Genomic DNA, 20459 nt, shown 5'->3' on the forward strand with positions numbered 1-20459 from the left:
ATTATTATTATTATTATTATTGAGTTAGTAGGTAGAACTTTTGAGATAAAATGCTTGCAAGAAAAAAACATGATTATTTTATCAAAAATGATATGGAGACAGGGATAAACTAGAGTAATTAGAGTAACAAGGTTGCACATAATTTGGATTTATCTTGGATAATAAAAGATGTTTCATCACTGAAAAAAAAACAAAACCCCAATCTTCCATAGTTATAAAGGCCATTTTACAGTTGCAGGACATTTTCTATCAACCCCATGAATTCGAAAAGAATCTATATGAAAAAAGTGGTTTGAAAATATTTATAATGCAAAATAGTTCTTGAGCACAAGTGTAAATGCTAAAAAAGATAAAATTATAAAGAAATTATAAAAATAAATGGTCGATTTGTTTATTTATCTTAGCGTTTTAATTGAGTTGAGATTTTATGTATATAGCGCCAAAACACAATGCACTTTAGAATGTAAGGTAAGTAATGATAATACCTACAATGATAATATAATAATTGTCTTCCAAGAAGAATGACCCGCCTGGTGTTCCCCGGACCAGAGTTTGATACACCTGCTCTTTACCAGCTTGTCTAACCGAAGGGTGCGTTCGATTTATCTTCACGTGACGTGGCGGAGCAGGGGGGTGGCTTACTGGGCTTAAGCCCGGGTTGTTTTTTCAGAAGCCCGGGGTCTTTTGGAGTGTAATTTTTTCATAGTTAGATGCCTGGCTGACAACTGTATAAAGCAAAAAACTACACACAATATTCGAAGCACATAGTGCACACTGTGGGAATTTACAACTGTGCATAAATCCCCCCTAATATTGGTATGATCCGAGCTCAGGCACTAAGCGGGGCGGGGCAGCTGCTGCCTACGAGTGCGCTGTTGGAGAAACGGAGCTAGGCAGACAGAGGAGAACTGAAGTATAACCAGGTACCAAAGCAAATCATTCGTACTGTACAAATAATGTAAATATGACGGTGTATCACGAAAGATTGATATCAAACTGATCACTTGAAGAGAAAGTAACGTAATATGGGTCAATTGACCCATATTATGTTACTTTCTCTTCAAGTGAATCAACAAATGGCGAAATGAAAAGCCGAACAACAACAATGCTGTTTCTTTAGAGAGTCTTAGCTTACATGTGTGTCTATTTCATATTTTCAGTTGTTACCCTCCATGGCTAAATAAATCGGATTCAGTAATGTACTGATATACAAGAATGGACATAAGGAGCTTCTTTCAAAGAAAAAACTCTGGTAGTATTTTATATATTATGCTTTGTATGTTGTTCAGTATATTTCTATGCAAAACAAGAGGAATTTCAATACACAGCAGTATATTCACAGTTGAAACCAGATATTTACATACACTTTATGGAAAACACAAGAACATTTTTTTTACTGTACAACGTCAATTTAGAGTAACCTTTTGAATTAGTTAAATGTCAGAATAAAGAGAGACAGAGCTGTCTATTTTTTATCACTTTCATCAAATTTAGGATTACATATACACTAAGTTTATTGTTAATTAATAAGAAAACTCCAGACATTCCATTCTGAGCTGAAGAAGCTTCTGATAGGTTAGTAGAGTCCATGTGAGTAAATTGGTGGCACAGCTGTGGATGCATATAAGGCAAAACACAGAGCCTGTTTCTTTGAAATGGGAAAATCCAGAGATGTCAACCAAAACACCAGAAAAAGAACTGTGGAGCTCCATAAGTGTGGCTCAAGTTTGAATACAATTTGGTGCCATTTACAATTAAGAAATACAGATAGTTTCTCTCTTTACTCTTAAAGTTAACAAATATGTTTTTTATATTTATCAATCTAAAAAAATAAACATTTAGTCTGATTTGTCTGTTACAATTAAAAAAGTGTTTGTGTTTTGATCTGAAGAGTGTGTGTAAATATCTGGTTTCAACTGTATATTTGATGATTGTCAGCACAAAGAGGGAGAGAGAGGAACAGAGAGGGAGATGGAGAATGAGGACAGAACAGAGATGGAACAAGAGCAGGTGAGACACATGTTAGTCAAATGGTTGTTTACCAAAAGTATCACTGTATCATAGGTACTCATGTATCTCGTACCTAGTGTTTCTTTTTAGGTTTACTATTTTTCAAATTCTACATTTATTAAGTTATGCAGGCTTGTTTGCACAACAAGGCTAAATAATTATATAAAAAATCCCACATGCATACTACCCTTTAGGGCTAAGCCCCCGGGTGTTTCAAATGTCTGGCTCCGCCTCTGTTCACGTCCTTAGCAGTTCAGTTTACTTTTATTGTTTTTTTTTGTTTGTTTGTTTGTTTTTGTAGAAATATAACCCAATTAATTGAAAGTAACTGGTTTAAATGTTGGATAATATTTCGAACAACCTTTGATGGGCGACAAACAAGCAGCTATTTGGCATTATCTGAAATGTCCCGCCCGCCGGACATCGTTTATTATGTCTTTAACCAAGCACAGCCCGCTCAGTACTGTGTGCGGAAGACAACCGCCATTTCCGGAAATTACAAGTCAGCTGCTAGGAAGCTGACGATTGTTGCTGTTTAGTTAGCTTGATGGCTAATCTTGTCAGTTGTTAGGGTTTGCTTCACACTGCTGGAGCTGTTCGTGGAAACATTTGGACCTGTGTTGTTAACGAGCTGCACTCCTGTAAACATGAAGTGGGTGTTTTTTCTCGAGGCTCTCCTCCTGGCTTGTTTTGTGCTGCTGAGCCAAGTGACAGCGAAGGTAAGGCTGACGTTAGCAGACTTAGCTAGTTATGTGGAGGAAATGGTGATGATGGCTGGATGAAATGAAATGCCTTTTTCTTTCAATCTCCTCTAAACGATGACTTGTCGCTGTGGGTTTGACAGTTGGATGTCAGAAAAGTTAACTAATGCGCGAATGTGGCTGCTATGTTTGCTGCTTGATGGTGAGGATGTAGAACAGAAAAAAGAGGCTATTTATCCCGAAGTTGGCAAGTTCCTGTGTTAACAGCGGCCAAAACATTAAACATAAAGCTGGATAAAATACATTACGACAGGACGAAAGGGGTCAGTAAAGTAGGAGCACAGTTAAATAGAGAAAAGTGAAGGAGTTAAGTATCTAAATAAAATAATGACACTCCATCTAAAAAAAAAAAAGTGAGTAAAAACCAAAGATGCAGGTATTGTCACGTGACTGTACTGAATGCGTGTGACATCTGTAACCTGTATCGACATAACTATAATAATCAGTGTTATGGTTGAGTAAGCAGGTTCAACAAACTGTGTCTGACCATAAAGTCCAAGTTGATTACCTCTCACACGGGCAACTCTTGAGTTTTAAGTTCGAGAAAGCCAGAGTTCAGCTGCCTGAGTTTGTTCACCCCAGAGTTTAATTGCTTCAATGCAGGCTCTCCATTTGAATCCATCTATCTTAAAAACAGCATCGCGGCATTTTATTCAGCATCGTCCACTCAGTCATCATTTACTCAGATTTACTTTTCATTAACAGATCAATCCTAACAAACACACTCCTGGTTTTACTAATTTGATGGCTGATAGAAGCTGTTATTAAATGAAAATTTAAAAAATTAAAAAGAGACAAGCAACATCCTTCTGCCATGTTATGGGTGTTGATGTTGTATAGTCTGTCCATCAGAGGGCACTAAACATCTTCCCTGTTGGCAACACTGATTGAAACGGCACAAACACAACAATCAGCTAATCTGAGCAGAGCTGGGCAGAATGTAAACGAGTAAATTAATAACCACACGAAAAAATGTTAATGAATCTGTTTATGTTTTCTTTGTCTGAAAGAAAAGGAAATCATCCGATATATCAGAATGTCAGATTATTAAATGAACAAATATAAATATTGGGCTTAAATATCCTCTAAGTTTATTTTGGGATGATGTAAAGTGTAAAGTGTAAAGTGTTTAGTTAGTCCCCATAGGGAAATAGTTCCTCTGCATTTAACCTATTCACCCAGTGAAGCAGTGGGCAGCCACCAGTGCAGCGCCCGGGGACCAGTGTGTAGGGACGGTACCTTGCTCAGGGGTACCTCAGGGTAGCCGTTCAGTGGAGTCGAACCCCCGACCTTCCGATCATGGGGCCACCACTCTACCTACTGAGCTATCCCTGCCCGATTATTATGATTTGCATAATAATGAATTAATTGCATAATTGCATACTAATGAAATGTGTAGGCTTTTGTGTACCATATATTGTGCAAATGTGTTTGACAAACAAAAAAATGAACATTTGCCGTCTCTGTTGCAGAATTCAGAGGACATCCGCTGTAAATGCATCTGTCCGCCGTACCGAGAAGTCGAGGGTCAAATCTACAAACAAAATGTCTCTCTTAAGGACTGGTATGCTAACAAATCCGTCGCTGTGTTTCTCTCAATGATGCAAGTTGTCCTTGGTCTGTTTAGCTGAAAAGCTGAAAGCTTGTTAATTTTAATGTTTCGTCAGCAACTGTCTCCACGTGGTTGATCCCATGCCAGTGGACGGGAAAGATGTGGAGGCGTACTGTTTACGCTGTGAGTGTAAATATGAAGAGAGGAGCTCGGGGACCATTAAGGTAAATTCAAGTTAGATCAAAGAGTCGTGGTTGTTTTTTCTTTGCTGTGACGCAGGGCTGTATCTAATGATTGAGTTTTAGTTTTATAGTCTTATTGTACTTTTATTGTGACGCCTCTCTTTTGTCTAAAGCAAAATGCAAAAATGAAAAACAGCCAGCCTATCATGTGACTCATGCTGTGTGTGACTTAATGGATTATTGTTCAGCTTAGAGGACATCTGATTGTTTCAGTGACTTTTTTTTTCTTTCTTCTAAACCAGGAAACGAGCAATCCCACAGTAATTGTTTCTTATTTTCAGTTTACCATCATAATGTACCTGTCCATTTTGGGTCTGCTGCTGCTCTACATGGTCTACCTGACTCTCCTGGAGCCCATGTTGAAGAGGCGCCTGTTTGGGCACTCGCAGCTTATACAGAGCGACGATGATGTTGGGGTATGTGGTCCCTTTAATTTTACAGCACTCCACCTGAGAGCATTGTTGTATAGTTTCTTTTCACTGCTGCTGCGCCACTCTTCTGCTCCTTTTATGAGGATTTTTATGTGGCCGAAATGTCACATGGGAGTCATCCTTTGTAGGTAAACTTTAAAAGTTTACAAGTGCCTCTGTTAATTTTCAAACCCTTTTTTGGTGCTGTGCTGTGCTGAAAATGCCTCAAGTGAATCTGATCGCATGTTTCAAGCAAAGACTGGAGAACACGGTAGTTACTACAATCGCAGGCAAACACGGGAGCAGGGAGGATCTAAAACAAGCTGTAACTACCTTCTGTTCACAACATAGTTAAAAGAAAGCTGATGACAGCTGCTACATTACTGATGGTGAAATCGTGATTATTTATAAGAACATGGGCATGACAAAGATCTGGGACAGGAAGTGTGGTTGTGGTGCAGTGGGTGAGAACACAACCTATGATGTGAAAAAGTAGTGGTGAAGCTTTAGGTTTCCTGCTGCTGCAGATTCACGTGAAAATAATTTAATTTGTGAAATATGAGTTGACCCTTACTGTAACATACTCACAGGAAATGCAGTGTATGGGTCAGTAAGCTTAGCACTTACTGCTATCGTTCATCAGGACGAGCTGATGCTCATTTTCTGCATTTTTTTCCACTGTGGAAACGATTAAAATGAACGAAGAGCTTCACTCGGCAGGAAGGAAACGAATTCCTCAGAGAGATGACCAACTCCTGTCAATATTCCCAGCTGTTTACCAACTGATACCACAGGAGACATAAAATCAGATCAGAGTTATTCACAAATTGATGGAAACAGGCTGATTATGTTGTTATTTTTAAATAAGATAAAGATATTTTGGTTTTAGTTGTCCTCACCATCAAAATCTGTGAGCTCAAACATTGTCTGATGCCACCAGGTGTCACCTAATTGACATGACTGAAAGGATTCCCACTTTAACGTGTCAGTTTTCAAAGTCAAACATTGGTCTGTTTATTACATTTGTTCATGCTGCTCGCTTGCTGCACAGTGAACAATCAGCCTGAGTTTGTGTTTTCATTAATCTGTACTTTTTAAAAGCCAGAACACACTCATATGCAGTATCAAGTAGGAGAAAGAAACAAAAAGGAAACAGTTCAGTAGATTCCTGACTTCTTGCTGTTTTCTCTTTTTAATTATTTAATAAAAAGGCACTGTGAAAATGCTCAAATTTCTTCGTAAGAGCAGACAGTTTGGTTGTTTTAATTTAATTTCCAGTCTGAAAGACTGTTTAGAGAAAAAAGCAGTGACTCCCTTTGACTGTGGGAGGTGGGTGCAAAGCAGTCTCACTGTGTTTCACTGGCAAAGTTTAGGCAAGAAGAATTGTGGTGTTTGTCTTATACTGTACAAAAAGCTAATGCTGCCACTAAAAGTTTAAGATTTGTCAGTATATTGTTTTTCTGGTGAATAAGCTGACAACAAACAGCTGAGGTGCTGCGTTGTCTTGTTTATCCCAAAGCCTGTAGTCAAAATTCAGACCACATGTTTCTCCTGTGCTCTAACATGAATTAGATGAAGAAAAAAAAATTTGCAAGCAAAACCAATAAAAGCGGAAGGACTCCTGCAACATTAATTATAGAGGAAATGGTGGGCTTGTAATGTTTAGTGCTCGATACAGAGAGACTGTCTGACTAAAGCTCTTGCTTTTAGTCAGACAGGGCTTTCCCTTTCCCATCCTCACAACATAATCCCATAGCCATTTTTTACTTAAATAATATCCAGTAAAGAAGATTATTATAGTTGACTAAAACTAAACTAACATCTGGATACATTTTAGCTAACTACACTAGACTTTTTAAAAGAAAAAAAGATTTTGTGAACTCTGAAAACTAAAATAAAGTTTTAGTAAATTATAAAGTTTTAGGGTTTAGTTTTAGTGTTTGTTAGTTTAGTAAAATTTCATTACAACTTGCCTTATGAGGCGTTTATGGACATGTTTATTGGGACTCATGGTGTCTTACAAGACTGTTAATTAACTTCTTTCCAAAAGTTTTGTTTTACTTGTACTGATTTTCTAAATCTTGCCTCTGACACATTGCCGCCATGCAACAATTTAAAAGCCTTAAACTAGCAGTGAAACTTATAAAACGAAACATTTTCAAACAATAAAAACCAAAACTGAAATCAGAAAATCCACTCTGGACACCAACAGAAACCAAACTGAATTAAAAACAATCAAAATAAAGTAAATGTGAAAGGAAACTAGAAAATACAAAGCTATAACAACACTCCACCGGAGACTAGGCTTTTGTTAATTTAAATGATTCTCACTGCTAACCCGGCTTGAGCAGCTGTCAGCATACATACATCCCAAACAGAACAGAGGACATCTACATGTGTGTTAACTGTGTTGGTTTTTATTAGTTGTTGTTGTTTTCAAGACGGTCATTAAAATGTACATTTGAGTCTTAAAAAGAACTACCGAGACGCTCGTGTTTGACGTACATCAGACTTTTTAATCTCACTGTGTTAACTTTGCTTTCAGGACCAGCAGCCGTTCGCCAACGCTCACAACGTGCTGTCCCGGTCACACTCTCGATCCAACGTCCTGAACAAAGTGGAGCATGCCCAGCAGCGCTGGAGGAGGCAGGTCCAGGAACAGAGGAAATCTGTGTTTGACCGCCATGTTGTTCTCAGTTAAAAACCGTGATTAAGTAAATGGTGGAGCAAAAAAACAACAATAACAGAAAAACACTGTGACAGACGCCCTCCAATTATATCGCTTCGTTTCTCTCATTTCTGAATCAAATCTAAACGTGTGTGGTGCATCAGAGGTGGACATAGGTAAGAAATCATTCCCGGCTCTGGTTTAGTCTGCAGGCAACACACGAGGTTACTCTGAATTAATTTCTTGCACAGTTTAAATACACAGACCTAAAACACAATTTATTCTTTGACTAATGAATCTGAGCTAAGAGTCCTCTTAGTCCAAAGAAGTCTGATTACACTTGATTTCTGAACAAAGCATCCAGATGTTGGTCATAACTGGCTGTTACCTTGTTGGCATTTAGCGGGGTCGATAGTTTCCACCCTAAAACAAACACGATCACTGCTCTCACCATGGGAGCAAAAAGGAAAAAAAAAATCATGTAAAATACTCCTGCTTTAAAAATGCATGTTTTATAAATAAATCTTTTCTAAATGTGTTTACGATCCTTCCTTCCTACCATGATTATTAATGTCTCATAACTGGTGTGAAATTAATCATTTTAATGAACTGAATTAAATTTGGTAACTGAACAAGTAGTTTCCCTGAACCTTGTTGCAGAAATCAATGTGATTTCCTCTCGATGTCATAATGAACTTACAGTAGCTGTGCTATTGGTTATCGGCTGTTAGTGGCCCTTTAAAATCTGTGCCCTCTCCAACTGCCTAAATGTAGTGTCACGTCTTTTGGTTTAGCAGGTTTTTTGGGGGTTTTAAACGCTTGGTCAAACAACAGGCAGGGTTTCTGTGACAGAATTTATTTTGTGTATAGTTTGTGTGAGTACATGGGCAGAGTGGATGAACTGCCATCGCTGGGAGACATTTGAAAGTGTTCTTAACTATTGTATATGTGGTACCTTTAACTTTGAAATAAAGTTCTGTAATATTTCTGATTCTTGCACTTGTAATCTGTTCGTTACATTGGTCCCAGGTCAGCCCTGAGAAAACACGTTTAACTACTAGTTTGTCATTTATTACGATTTATATATTTGGGGGTTTTTTGTTTTTGTTTTTTTGAGCTGACTGATATGCTGCAGAGGTCCCAGGACAAAGATAAAATACCAACTTACTTTAGAACAAAGACGATCATTGTATCTACACCAGAATCCTGCCCGGGTTCAGGTCATGTTTGTCACATGTTAATCACAAAAGAGCCACAAAAAAGCAGGAACCATATGAGGCTCCTCATCATTTTAGCTTTTATTTCAACATACGTGTTAATAAACAATACAACTGGTAACCAAGTCATCACAAAGAGGGGGCGTTTGTAGATATGAGGTTGGAGGAAAGCTCGATTTAGGGCTTTGGTGATGGCATAAATTGATGCAGAGCTGACGCGGAAGCATAATTCTCATGTAACCCTGTAACACTGGTACTTATAACACCCAACAGCATCAGATGACAGCATGGATAGGACCAAGAGAAGTTTTTATTCATATATATATGTATATATGTATCTATATCAACTGACTGAGTATGTTTACATCAGGTACTTTATTTTAGTTATGCAACTTGTGCACTATTAAGCTGCCTGATTTGGATTACAGGTTTTACTCAAGTAAAACGTCTTAATAATAGCTCAGCCCCCCGCCCCCGACTTCTCAAAACACAAAATTATGTTTAGATGTTGTAAGAGGGTGTGAATCATGTCAGATTTTCTACACCAGATTTCTGCACTGATTTTTGGTTGTGATTAAATATTCAGATTTCCTGTAGCCCCCCCCCTCCGCGAGCTTTGTTCTTGGTCTCCTGTGGCAAAAACGAGGCAAGAATCCTGGAAACACCCCGGTCTCAAAGTTAGTTGGGAAGCCTCCCTTCAGTGACAGCGTGTATACGATTTTTCTAAACTCTGACAATCACTTTAAATCGTTTAAATCCACAAGTCAACCAAACTAAGAAAAACAATAGATTAAAAAAAAAGGAGAAACCTTTCTGCTTGAATGCATTTCTGGGAACCGTGGAGACAAACATCTCCCAAACTTTGACATGTTAGTAATCCAGCCTTAAATACCTCGTTTTTTTTTTTTTAAGTGTTCTTTTGTCTGGTGCTTTTCTGGCTTAGTAAATCTCTGTTTTCATAACTTGTCCTCTCTGTGTTGGCAACAGTTTTTCTACCAATGGAAAAATACTAATTTGGGATTCAGCTTGGTCAATAAAAAAAACTCGACAGGCATTTTCTTCTTCTTCTTTTACTTCTCATCTTGACATAGTAACCCATTAAGTTACCGTGTCATGATGAAAATTTGGATTTCGCAGAGAAAAGTCCCATACAAGCATTCAAACCAGTTAAATTGCAGATGTTTGATAACTCCAACCATCTTCTTTTCATTTAACTCAGTGATTTCCATACAGCTACGTCATCGTTTCCTGTGCAGTCCGCTTTTCCTTTTTTCCCTTCTCTCTCTGCATGCAGTTCTACCGAGAAGACTATTTTCCCCAGTAAAAAAAAAAAAGCAGTTTTCAAGCTGCACACATACACACACACACACAGAGAGAGAGAGAGCGACACGGGCTCTGTGCAAGAATGGATCAGTGACCTAACTGAGCTCCAAGAAAGACAGTCAGGTAGGCTTTGTTTCTTTGTTTTACCTCCTTAAATGTTCTTTGTATAGAAATCTAACCAAACTTTCCTTTTTTAAAAGTAAGCTGTAGTTTTTGCAGCAGATTTAGAGAGTTTCTGTGAAGAAAAACAGCTGAACGGAACGATACCTTAGTCATTTTTGATATAATTAAGGTGTGTGACTCAAAAAAAAGTTCGCAGATAGTGATTTAGATCGATGTCAGATGATAACTTCAGTGTTTAATGTTTATGTGGGAAAGTAGCTCTTCTCAGTTTTACTGTTGCACTTGCATCGACGAGCCTACAGGGGTCGCCTCAGACTTTGAATTTGATCCAGTGCAGAATCGATGGCTTTTACATCCATCTGTGTTTATTTTATTTCATGCCCCAACAAGCTCCCGTTCAATTTTTTAAATGACTTTCCCAGGTATTTGTCAAACCTGTCCCTACTAATACACACACACACACACACACACACACACACACACACACACACACACACACACACACACACAGAGTCATGTTTCCATATCTCCACAATACATTACACTGACTTACATTCATTTTGCTGTTGTTACCTCAAGCCAAGTCTTCTTAAAATGCACTGATTTTGTTATTTAGAGTCTATTTTTGCACCCACAAGAAAGCCAGATCCTCGGAATGAGATGGTTATGTCAACATAAATATTATATGTATATACATATGTGCATACTCAGTATATGAAATGTTACCCCGTATCGCTGCATTCAAGGTTTCTGATTCAGTTCGGACTGATGTTGTGGCTGCTGTGTGGTCAGAAGCTGAAATGCCATGAGATAAAGGAATGTCCTTGTACTAAACTGTTCTGCTTGCTGCTCCGCCAGCACATCATGTTGTGAAAGCTGCAGCTATTCAGAGCATTTTTAGAAACAATAACATCTTATTGTTACTTTGACTGAGAGAACAAGAAAAGTTTTGTGCTTCGGTTAAACATTCCCCCCTCGATAATCAAAGAGTGATCATGGTTACTCATAGACTGCAATCCCCCTTTTCCCCTTGAAGCAGGGATGTGAAACTCATTTTACATGCGTCCCATTTTGATCTTGTGCTGAGACCTTTACACCGACACCAGGTGTTTAACTAAGCATTTAATCCCTGTGATATCTTGATATAAAATAAAAATAAAATAAATAAGTGCATTTCTACATGATCAATGTGTAAAATTAAGACAATTACTAAGACACTGCCCAGATTGTCTTGTAGTTTTTGTTGATTGATGAATTTTGTTTTCAACTGAAATTTCTATAGTAGACAGTAAACAGCAACTTTTCTGTCATTTAATTGTTTAAATGTGTCTTAACTACTTATTAAAGGGCGAATGGCTGTGGGGGATGTCTTTCAGAAATAAAACCTTTAAAAATACAGTTAAAAGAAAAAATATTTATGCCCTCTTTCATATTTTCCAAAACCGCTCAGTGGGCCGGATTACAGTTTTTCCTGGGCCAATTCTTGCCCCCAAACCTCATGTTTGACACCCCTTTCTTAAAGGGTCTTCTATAACACAGAACCAGCTGATAACTGTTATTTACTGTAACCCTCAAGGTGGCTGATACTACCTAGCTTTTCTAAGGTGAACGATGGACTGATCCTAATAGCCACAGTACCATTTGGCCTTTTGTGCATTCAAACATGTGCGAATACAAAGAAAAGTAAGTGAGAGTCTCTTGAGAGTGATGTCAGATACAGTTAAAAGAGACACTTCCAGCCCATTTCTTCACTTCTTTCGAAGTGAAGAGGCTGTGTCAACTCGACAAGTTGCATCTTCTCCCTCTGTGCTGTCAGGCTGCATCTCAGGGTGTTGAAAAGACACGTCAACTTAATCGGGAAGTTAAAGAGCTGCCTTGGGTCCTTTTCTGAAACTCAATATGGTGTTTATTACACTATTTAGGGGATAATTGTGCTGTGACTTTGACTTCTTGTCCTCTCTTCTCATTGAAACTTCAGGAAGGAAAAAGAAAGGCTTAGTAATGATTTTCTCTCTGGCGTGTCAGTGGCCAAAGTCTCACAGAGATGAGGCGTAATCGTATCTGTTGTTCATGTTGGATGAGATTACTGCTTATTCCCTCATGAGTGCAGCTCCAGGAGGTGTGTAACGAATGAATACGATGTCTGCTGTCAGAGCTCTGTGGTTAGTCCCGAAACTGAGGTTGAAGGGATTCACATAAAGTTTTAGAAATCTGTCTTAATTGGGATTCCTTTCCTGTCTGGTAAAATTTCATGTATGCTCGTGAGTCTGTGCTTTGATGCTCCCGTGTCCTGTGAGAAGAGGATGTGGCTTTTAATGAGAAGTCCAGATGCCACTGTGATCAGTGGAACAATGAATTCCACATTATGTTGTGGTGAAAATAAAAAAAAAAATCCCACAAAAAGCTGTTAGTGCCTAAGTCTTTTGTGCTGAAAATGTGCGGATTTGAAGTGTTTTCAGGAAGGACGATCTTTATGAGACCTTGAAAGGATTTGACGGGGTCTCTGTAAGAAAAGCTGCACAGTCACTGATCTGTAGGCTTCCTGCTGACTTCATGTAATGAACCGCGATCACGGATGTCTGAGTTTTGTGACTTCCTCTCTCTTCCCAGGCTTGTGGGATGATAAGACACCCCAAGAGACTGAAAGGAGAATGTTTATGGGTGCTCCTTCAGTGTTTGGGGCAGAAATGTACAGACAGATAACCATGGATGACAAAGGGAACTCTCTTGTGAAATAGTTGGAAACGGTTTTCTCTGAACTTCCATCAACTTCTGCCAAAAGAACAAAACATATATTAGAAATTCCTTTATTTGTGTCCAGTGCAAACCTTTTTTAATTGGATGCGAGACCTCACCATAACACCGCACTACAGGCTGAAATGAGTGTGTCTTTCTCTTGTTTATAAATGACTGATGTAACTTTTACTGATGTAACACCTGGCTTTAAAAAAAAAAAAATCACTGCCCTTAGGCTTAAAGCATCACCCGTGAGTCTGATTTGGTGTCTCCTGCCAGGTCTCTCCTCTGTTACACCTGGAACCACACCCACAAGTGATGACATGGGATCTTGGAGTGCACCTGCGTATCTGTGCAACAAGGTTAAAGGTAGAGGTCAGGAATGAAACAGATTTTCAGGGATTCTTAGTCATCTTTTTTGCTTTTAAGTGAACATTACAAAGTGATATCACGCCATACTCTTACTTCACTTGCAATAGGTATTCTGAATGGGGGTTTTCTTTAGAAAAGCACAGTTGTTTTCATCATGAGGTGGTCAGAGATGGATGATTAATAGAATCAGTCATCACAAATCTGATGATTTTTTTATAGGTCTGCGTAGGGTTGAAAAAACACCCAAATTTTAGTAAACTATAACTGTTCTGCATATGGTGCTACTCAATAAATAAAGCTCATTAACTTAAAAGTTGAATTTATCATGTTACTGTAACTAAAAACTGTTGTTCTGATTAATAGAAGCAGTAACTTTGGTTAGTTGAGTGTCTGAAGGGGGGACACGATGGTGAGAAGGTCCCAGACCAGAGTCCAGTCTGGGGGCCTTTCTGTGTGATGTTCCCATGGGAACAGCTACTCCAGTTTCCTTTAACAGTCCAAAGTCACGCATGGAGTTAGGTTAACTGGTGATTCTAAGTTGGCTGTAGCTGTAAGTGTGAGTAGTTGTCTGTCTCTTTGTGGTAGACTGGTTATCCAGGGTGCACATCCTGCATCTCGCCCTACGGCGGCCAGGATAGGCTCCAGGGCCTCCTGCAACTCAGAATTTGATAAGCTGAAGAACAAGATGGGTGGATCTGTGCATTTCCTTTTAATGTGAAGGTGACTAAAAAGAGATAATTTTTGTTCCAAGTCTCATTTCTTGCACATCGTTTCCTCCACCCTGGGGTGTACTCTCCCTTCAGGGAACAGCACAGTCCTGGTGCACAGCTGGCTTTAGAGGACACCGCTGGAGTCTCTAGTTTGAGGAACAGACGCTTGGCAGTTTTTATTAAACAGGACCTGTAAGAACCAGATTGTGCTTTGAGTCATCACGAAGCATTTTGAGCTAAAAGTTAGAAAAGGTGCCTTAAAAATAACGTGTTTGACTGACTTTGAATGCACTCTGGTGAAGCTGCTGGAGGACAAATGAATAACATGAGGAGTCTTCATGTGTGTACGCACTTTAATGGTGAACATGTCATAAGGGATCTTTTTCTATCATTAATGAAACGCTATTATACGGCCAACATGCATTTGCACATGTGGGCAACACTCGGTCAGTGTTTCCCATTCACTTTGGACATATGAATGGCATCTTTGTGTGTGCTGTGGAGCATTTTTCAGCATGACAATGCCCAGCAGCCAGCTCTGGCAGCGCGGATTCGTCCCATCAGCAGCCCTCGGCTCCTGAATATTCATCCACGCTCCTCAACTCGTCCTGACAATAAACAAGAGGCCAGAGGCTTGAATGCCTGGGTGGGGAGGGGAGGAGGGCAAAGGGGCAGAAGGAAGGGAGGCGGAGGGGGGGGGGGGCAAATCCCGGCAAAAGTGGGGGGCAAACAACCCGTTTCCAAGGTAACAAGCCCAGCCTCTGTACTCTGCAGCAGTCTGTGAGAGAAAGGAGAGGGGAGGCAGGAGGGCTTTTTCCTTTTTTCCTCCTTTTCTTTTTTTCTGGTCGGTTTTAGTTGGAAAGACATGAGTCGCAGTTTATTGAGAAGGGCAGGTATCCGGCAGAGCCAGCCAAAGTTTTTCACCGTGTAGACGAACGGGATCTGTGCGTCGCAAAGGGATTATAATCTCAAAATACCAGCAGCCATGGATGTGAGGGGAAACTCGGAGGTAAAAGCCGTCTGCTTTTTTTTTTTTTAAACAAACAAAAATTTCCCGACGAGCTACGGCAGGAAGTTTAATTTGTCACAAAGCAGCTAGTGGGACAAAGCAGGGGTGGAAAATAACTTTTTAAAAAGTTGCAAGGTGCGTTAAAGTGTCTCCATGTGACCATATTTGGTCAATGGCATGCTGAACGATGAAGTGCAGTCATCGGCAGACTGCTTTGCTTTCACCCCCCCGACAGCTGACCCTTTGAATGAAGAAAAATGTCCCAGCGGATGCAGGCAGTAACTCTGCGGGCTTTGTAATTAGTTATTATCGGTCAAACATCCCTAAAGTCAAACCAGCAGATAAGTAAGAAAACAGCACAAGACTCCAGATCACACGACTCTGAACTGAGCACCCTGTGTCCTTTTTCCTGCTGGAGTTCAGGCTTATGGTGAGGGGGGTGACTTCTGTTGTTTTGGCCAGGGAAGGGTAAAAACCCAAATACTTTTTAAAACATGCATTCTGCGTATTTTAACCTTTACACTCTTGTGCATGTGCAGTTTTATCTGTTAACGCTTTTTGCGCCACACATTTGGAGATCATTTGCATTTCGTGTGATGTAGCAGTCCTTAAAAAGTATCATTAATCACACCTCTGTGGGTTAAAATGATCATGTACGTGTTTTCAGCTCTACTTCTTAGTTTGGAGCCTTTAATTTAACTTCTTCTGACCTGGCTTTGGCGCAGATGCAGGTCCAGGGTTGGTTTATTTTTTTATTTTTTTGTGATTCTCTGAAACATGTGCATTTACTTACTTGGATAAAGGGGGAAAATCTGGCCCATGTATCACAATTGTTTCAGGCAATTTAAACTTCTAAAAGCACCTTTTTTTTTTAGAACAACGCTGGGAAAAGAGTGTTTTCACTACACTGAGGTTTGTGTAGGTTAAGTATGGAGAGCTGTGTGGCTGTCTTTCTTGAATGTTTTGGTTCCTGAATATGAGTTTTCTTAACAGATTACAGCCTAAATCCTTATGATCTTATCTCACTCACCATAATGCAAACCCTATGGCTGTGAGTGGTTTTCTTTAAGCTTTCTTTTTCCTCCCTTAAAAAAGCCTTTCCATTGTGCAGATCAAACAATGACCTTCCCCTCTCACTGGATGGGACTGTCAACACAAAGCTATTGAGGAAGTTCTTCTCTGTTCTCCATTCACTCTAACAGGAGTGCGTCTAGCCTAAACGGGCCGTTGTTCACTCAACATCACAATCAAGAGTTGTTTTTGTCTTCAAGATAGGTTCATTGGGATTTACTGAGAATCGTGAGGGTCTGAGGTTGTAGTTTTCCTCACCGTCATGCTAAAGCGATCCTCAACCACATTTCTTCAGATCTGGGGGGTGTATTTCTCCAACATGCGGTTTTGACAGATTTCCTAGTCATAAATCTGCAGATCACAAGACCATCTCCCTTAGCTTCCCTCAAACAGCCACAGAAGTCACAAAGCTTCTTTTGAAAGCAAGCTTTTCATTGCCTTTCATGAAAGCATTTAATCTTATGTGACTATATCTACGCAGAAAGGAGACATATGATGCCGGTGCCTTTGGCTCGCCTGTGACTGTTTTAACCAATTCAGCTCTCACATTCACGTGGCTTAAAAACACAGCAGATGTCACACCTGTGGAGAGAGCACAGAACAATAAGGTGTGTGTTTCTTTCTAGGATTATAAACACTGATCTCATCGATCTGCTGTCACTCAGCTAAGAAACTATATTAACCTTGCTTTCCGCCGTGGGATTTTAGTTCATTGAAGGTCATGCTATGCTGACTTAATATTAACTTTCAGGCATACAGTATTACCCACTGATTTAGGTCTAAGGCACACTCTTAGTCATACTGTTTGTCACCATGCTGCGGCCTCAACATACAAACTAGATTTATTGGCATCCCAATGTTTTACTTTAGTACATTTTACTTCCACCTTCTATCCTTGATATGAGTGTTTGAGAGCCTGCCTGACCTCTCATTAGCTCATGAAGTAAAGCAAAACATATCACTTTCTTTCTGTACTGGACAATAACCCGTGAATTGTGATGGATCATGAGTGGGATGAGCTGCTATATCACTGGTGTTCTGGTTTTCACAAGCGCTGGTGTTAGGTTGATCAGTACCTCATATGATGCTCTATTCATGGTGCTTTGTTAGTAGACTACAGTCACAGCAGCAGTTCTGTTGTCAAAAATTTGTCTGGCTAACACTGATTGCAAGACCTTCAGAGCTGCCAGCTATGGACCTCTTTTACAGCGTAACGTAGTGACACTCACCGTTCCATGTGCCAAACCAAAGATGCCATCGTGATTCATTTATATTAGTCGTCTTTCCTCTGGGGCTGCCCAGAATTGCACAGTGTAAAACTGCCTTAAGCTTAATCCCTTTTGCATTTACCAAAAGAAATCTACGACTGGTGTGTCTTAAGGTTTCCTAGGAAGTTTCTCAAGCTCTCTCCAGCTGCAGTGCCAACACGACTACACTTCCTCTCACCCACTCACAGTGCCTCTGGTTCAATAGTGCTTTTTTCTTTTTTCTCATTAAAGATGACAAGTGCAGGATTTCCACAAAGCTTTAGAAAGACTTTGGTTACAGCCTTTTTCTGTTTGTCTTTTAATAAAAATCCAAAATATTTTTCAAGCTATTTCATGTGAAGTAAAAATTAAGCCTCAAGCTACTGTGTAACTTAACCTCTATATGTAACCGTTTATAAGCGCCCCCCTGGGCTGTATAGTTAATGGGTCGTAATGTTTTAATAGGATTTTGCATGCCATGTCAGGGTAACAAAACATCATCATGTAGACGTTATCATGCCGTAAGACGTCCTGACTATATTTATTCGAGGGGCTACATTTGTCATGTATAGTTGCGTGCTGAGATACGAGCAGCGCTCGGGTTGGATGTCTGGAGTACACACACTCTCAGCTGTGTTTTCATTTCTTAAACACTTGTCACAACCTGTTGATACTCAGAATAAATGGTGCAAGCGCTGCATTTACAAAGCCTCCTTATAAAGTAGACAGCCTATAATCTTTAATGAATTGCTAGTGAATTTGACTCGGAGCATAATTTTCCCAGTGCCATTAATCAGCACATATTGACTTGAGTTTCCAGATTATTGAACTCAAAACAGCTAAAGCCGAGGAACGTCTTTATCTGTCTCAGTCATCACATGCGTAATGACTCCCCTAATGAGATCACGTCCAGTTATATTAATTAACTCACTGGCTACTTTAAGTCAAGAGTGCTAATGCCAGTGTAATCAATGGGAGCCCAGTTGTTTTCTTCAGGATTTGTTCATCAGCGAAGCCTAAAAAAAGGGGGTAATTTGATCCACATATTTTAAGTGCTCCACAAACAGCTCATATTTGTTCTGTTTCTAACTAAAACTGTGCGGTGAAGTTCGGGGAAACATCACATTTATGGCCAAAAGAATCCAGTGCCAGCTGTTCTTAAGTTTTTATAACTAGTGATGGGAAAAGAAAGTGTATGAACAGTGGAAACTGGGTTATGAATGAGTGGTCATGCTGCTGGCCCTCGTCCAACATGGGAGAAAATAAAGAAATCCATATAGCTTGTTATGAACTGTTTCATGTAAGAACTGCTTTCTTTTGGCTGTCTGTTAGTAATTGGGTAACATTACGGTTCAGCCGAGGATGGGCGGCTGATTAGTGATTAGTGTCACGCTGTCAGTAGACTGAGTCTCCCGTGGTGGGCAGATGAACATTTGCTCACGCAGAGTGATAGTCTCGGTCGGTGTGTATTGGTAAAAAACAAGGTTTGTGGATTTATTGAGCAACAGGGCTGTGATTTCTGGAAAGAGACACTGCTGCAGAATATTTTAAATGCACTTTTTTGGTTCTTTGAGTACTACAAGGAAAGAACCCTTGAAGTTATACATCTCTACAGCTGAGATCTCCAAAACTGCGCAACACCGTGAAACAGTCTTTAGAAAAATGAGATTTCTAGACTCGACTGTTCCTTTAATTTGCATAAAACTGATAGATTCTGAGAAATGACTCATAGGAGAACAAATGAACCACGCAGGTATTAGTAAAGCTAATCTCTTTCTCTGTTTACTTAAGCTTTAAGAATTTGGCAAACAAGAGCACATTTTGTGTCCTTGGAAAAGTCAAAGACTTTTCTGTTGGAGGTCAGCTTTGTGACAGATTCACCCCCCCCCCCCCACCTCCCCGCTGCAGCTCAGATGGACATAAGCCTGTTTTCCACATGCCTGCCTCTGCAGCTGTGCATGCTCATATCTAGGTTATACAGAAGGGGTTTTCATCTTTTCCACAAGGAGAAAATATGCCATGATTGCCCTGAAAAAAAAAACAGAGATAAAAAAAGAAGTATTGGTTCCACCTGGACAATCGAGCTACAGTGGCAGCATGGCAAAACATGTGGTAGTGTAATTATATAGGTATGGGTATGTGCAACTGCCAGTAGCACTGACCTTGGTGGGTTTCTTTTACATAGACAGATAGAGGCCGTTAGAGTCTCAAATGGGTCTCCAGAGAGTCTCACTATGAACACAATGCACATATATACTTCAGGTTTTCAGTTTCAGATGGGAATTTTTGCTTTCCCATCATGGTTGGCTTATAAAATGCCTAAAAACAATCTTTACATGTAGTGAAAATGATTTTATGTGTATTCATCCTGTTGAATATCAAATCCTGGGTGCCCTTCTGAAAATATGTATCTGTACCTCAACTCCCACGCTGCTCTGCTGACATGATTCGGCTCAAATTGGCTCAACGGACTTTGTCCGCTGGGGACAAAACTGGTCTTTCAGGAGGTACTGAAACAATGGTGTGGATCAGTGTGTGGGCTTTTGCACTCATGTCTGCCAGCAAGTTGTGACGTCTGGAAAGAGTTGAGAATTCGCAGAGATTTTCACCCTTCCTTTCCCCATTTGTTTTTGGCTGCCTGTGAGCTCTGCAGTGGTTTGAAAAACCTTGAAGTCAGGTTGCTGATCAGCAGAAATAGAGAACCGGGTCAACCAGAAAAGCAGAGAAACAAGAGGCAGGCAGCTCTGTTTATGAAAGCTGTTGTGTCTGCTGCTTCTGATGCATATTTTTAAAGTTTGCCAGTCTTGATAATAACATGAAAATGTTACGTAAAGTTAAGCGGTTCCGTGAAGATTGCTCTTAGCCAGGTGCGTATTTGTGTAGCCTTACACTGAATGAGAACAAAGGTTTTGGCTTTGACTCCAGGTGTTTCTGCCCCTCTGCTGTGCTTCCTTTCACCCTCTGAGAACAGACTTTAATATTTTGAATGCAGCCGAGGTCTGACGGAT

At 39.9% G+C, this 20459-nt stretch overlaps 2 protein-coding genes and 1 long non-coding RNA gene across 4 annotated transcripts in view; all 3 read left to right on the forward strand.

Annotated features, from left to right (window-relative positions):
* Positions 1-849: 849 nt before the first annotated feature.
* Positions 850-2209, forward strand: LOC309691205. The gene is made up of 3 exons (XR_014271913.1): positions 850-923; positions 1161-1252; positions 1939-2209. It is a non-coding gene; the product is annotated as an uncharacterized lncRNA (long non-coding RNA).
* Positions 2210-2463: 254 nt separating this feature from the next.
* Positions 2464-8634, forward strand: tmem9b (TMEM9 domain family, member B). The gene is made up of 5 exons (XM_082508431.1): positions 2464-2729; positions 4244-4335; positions 4439-4547; positions 4847-4981; positions 7521-8634. Exons 1-5 carry the CDS (start codon positions 2658-2660, stop codon positions 7674-7676), a joined length of 564 nt encoding a protein of 187 aa, XP_082364557.1. The 5' UTR covers positions 2464-2657; the 3' UTR covers positions 7677-8634.
* A 1505-nt stretch (positions 8635-10139) lies between these two features.
* The window catches only part of dennd2b (DENN domain containing 2B), a 55860-nt gene continuing 45540 nt past the window's right edge, over positions 10140-20459 (forward strand). Inside the window, exon 1 of one of the 2 annotated variants that reach the window (XM_082540785.1) lies at positions 10140-10306. The gene's annotated coding sequence lies outside the window, so the exon portion shown is untranslated. Of the gene's footprint in view, positions 10307-14839; positions 15134-20459 lie in introns of those variants that run through there. The other variant, XM_082540784.1, reaches the window with a different exon arrangement.

Source organism: Aulonocara stuartgranti (genome assembly GCF_965226115.1).
Source record: "Aulonocara stuartgranti genome assembly, chromosome: 1".
NCBI classification, from domain to species: domain Eukaryota; kingdom Metazoa; phylum Chordata; class Actinopteri; order Cichliformes; family Cichlidae; genus Aulonocara; species Aulonocara stuartgranti.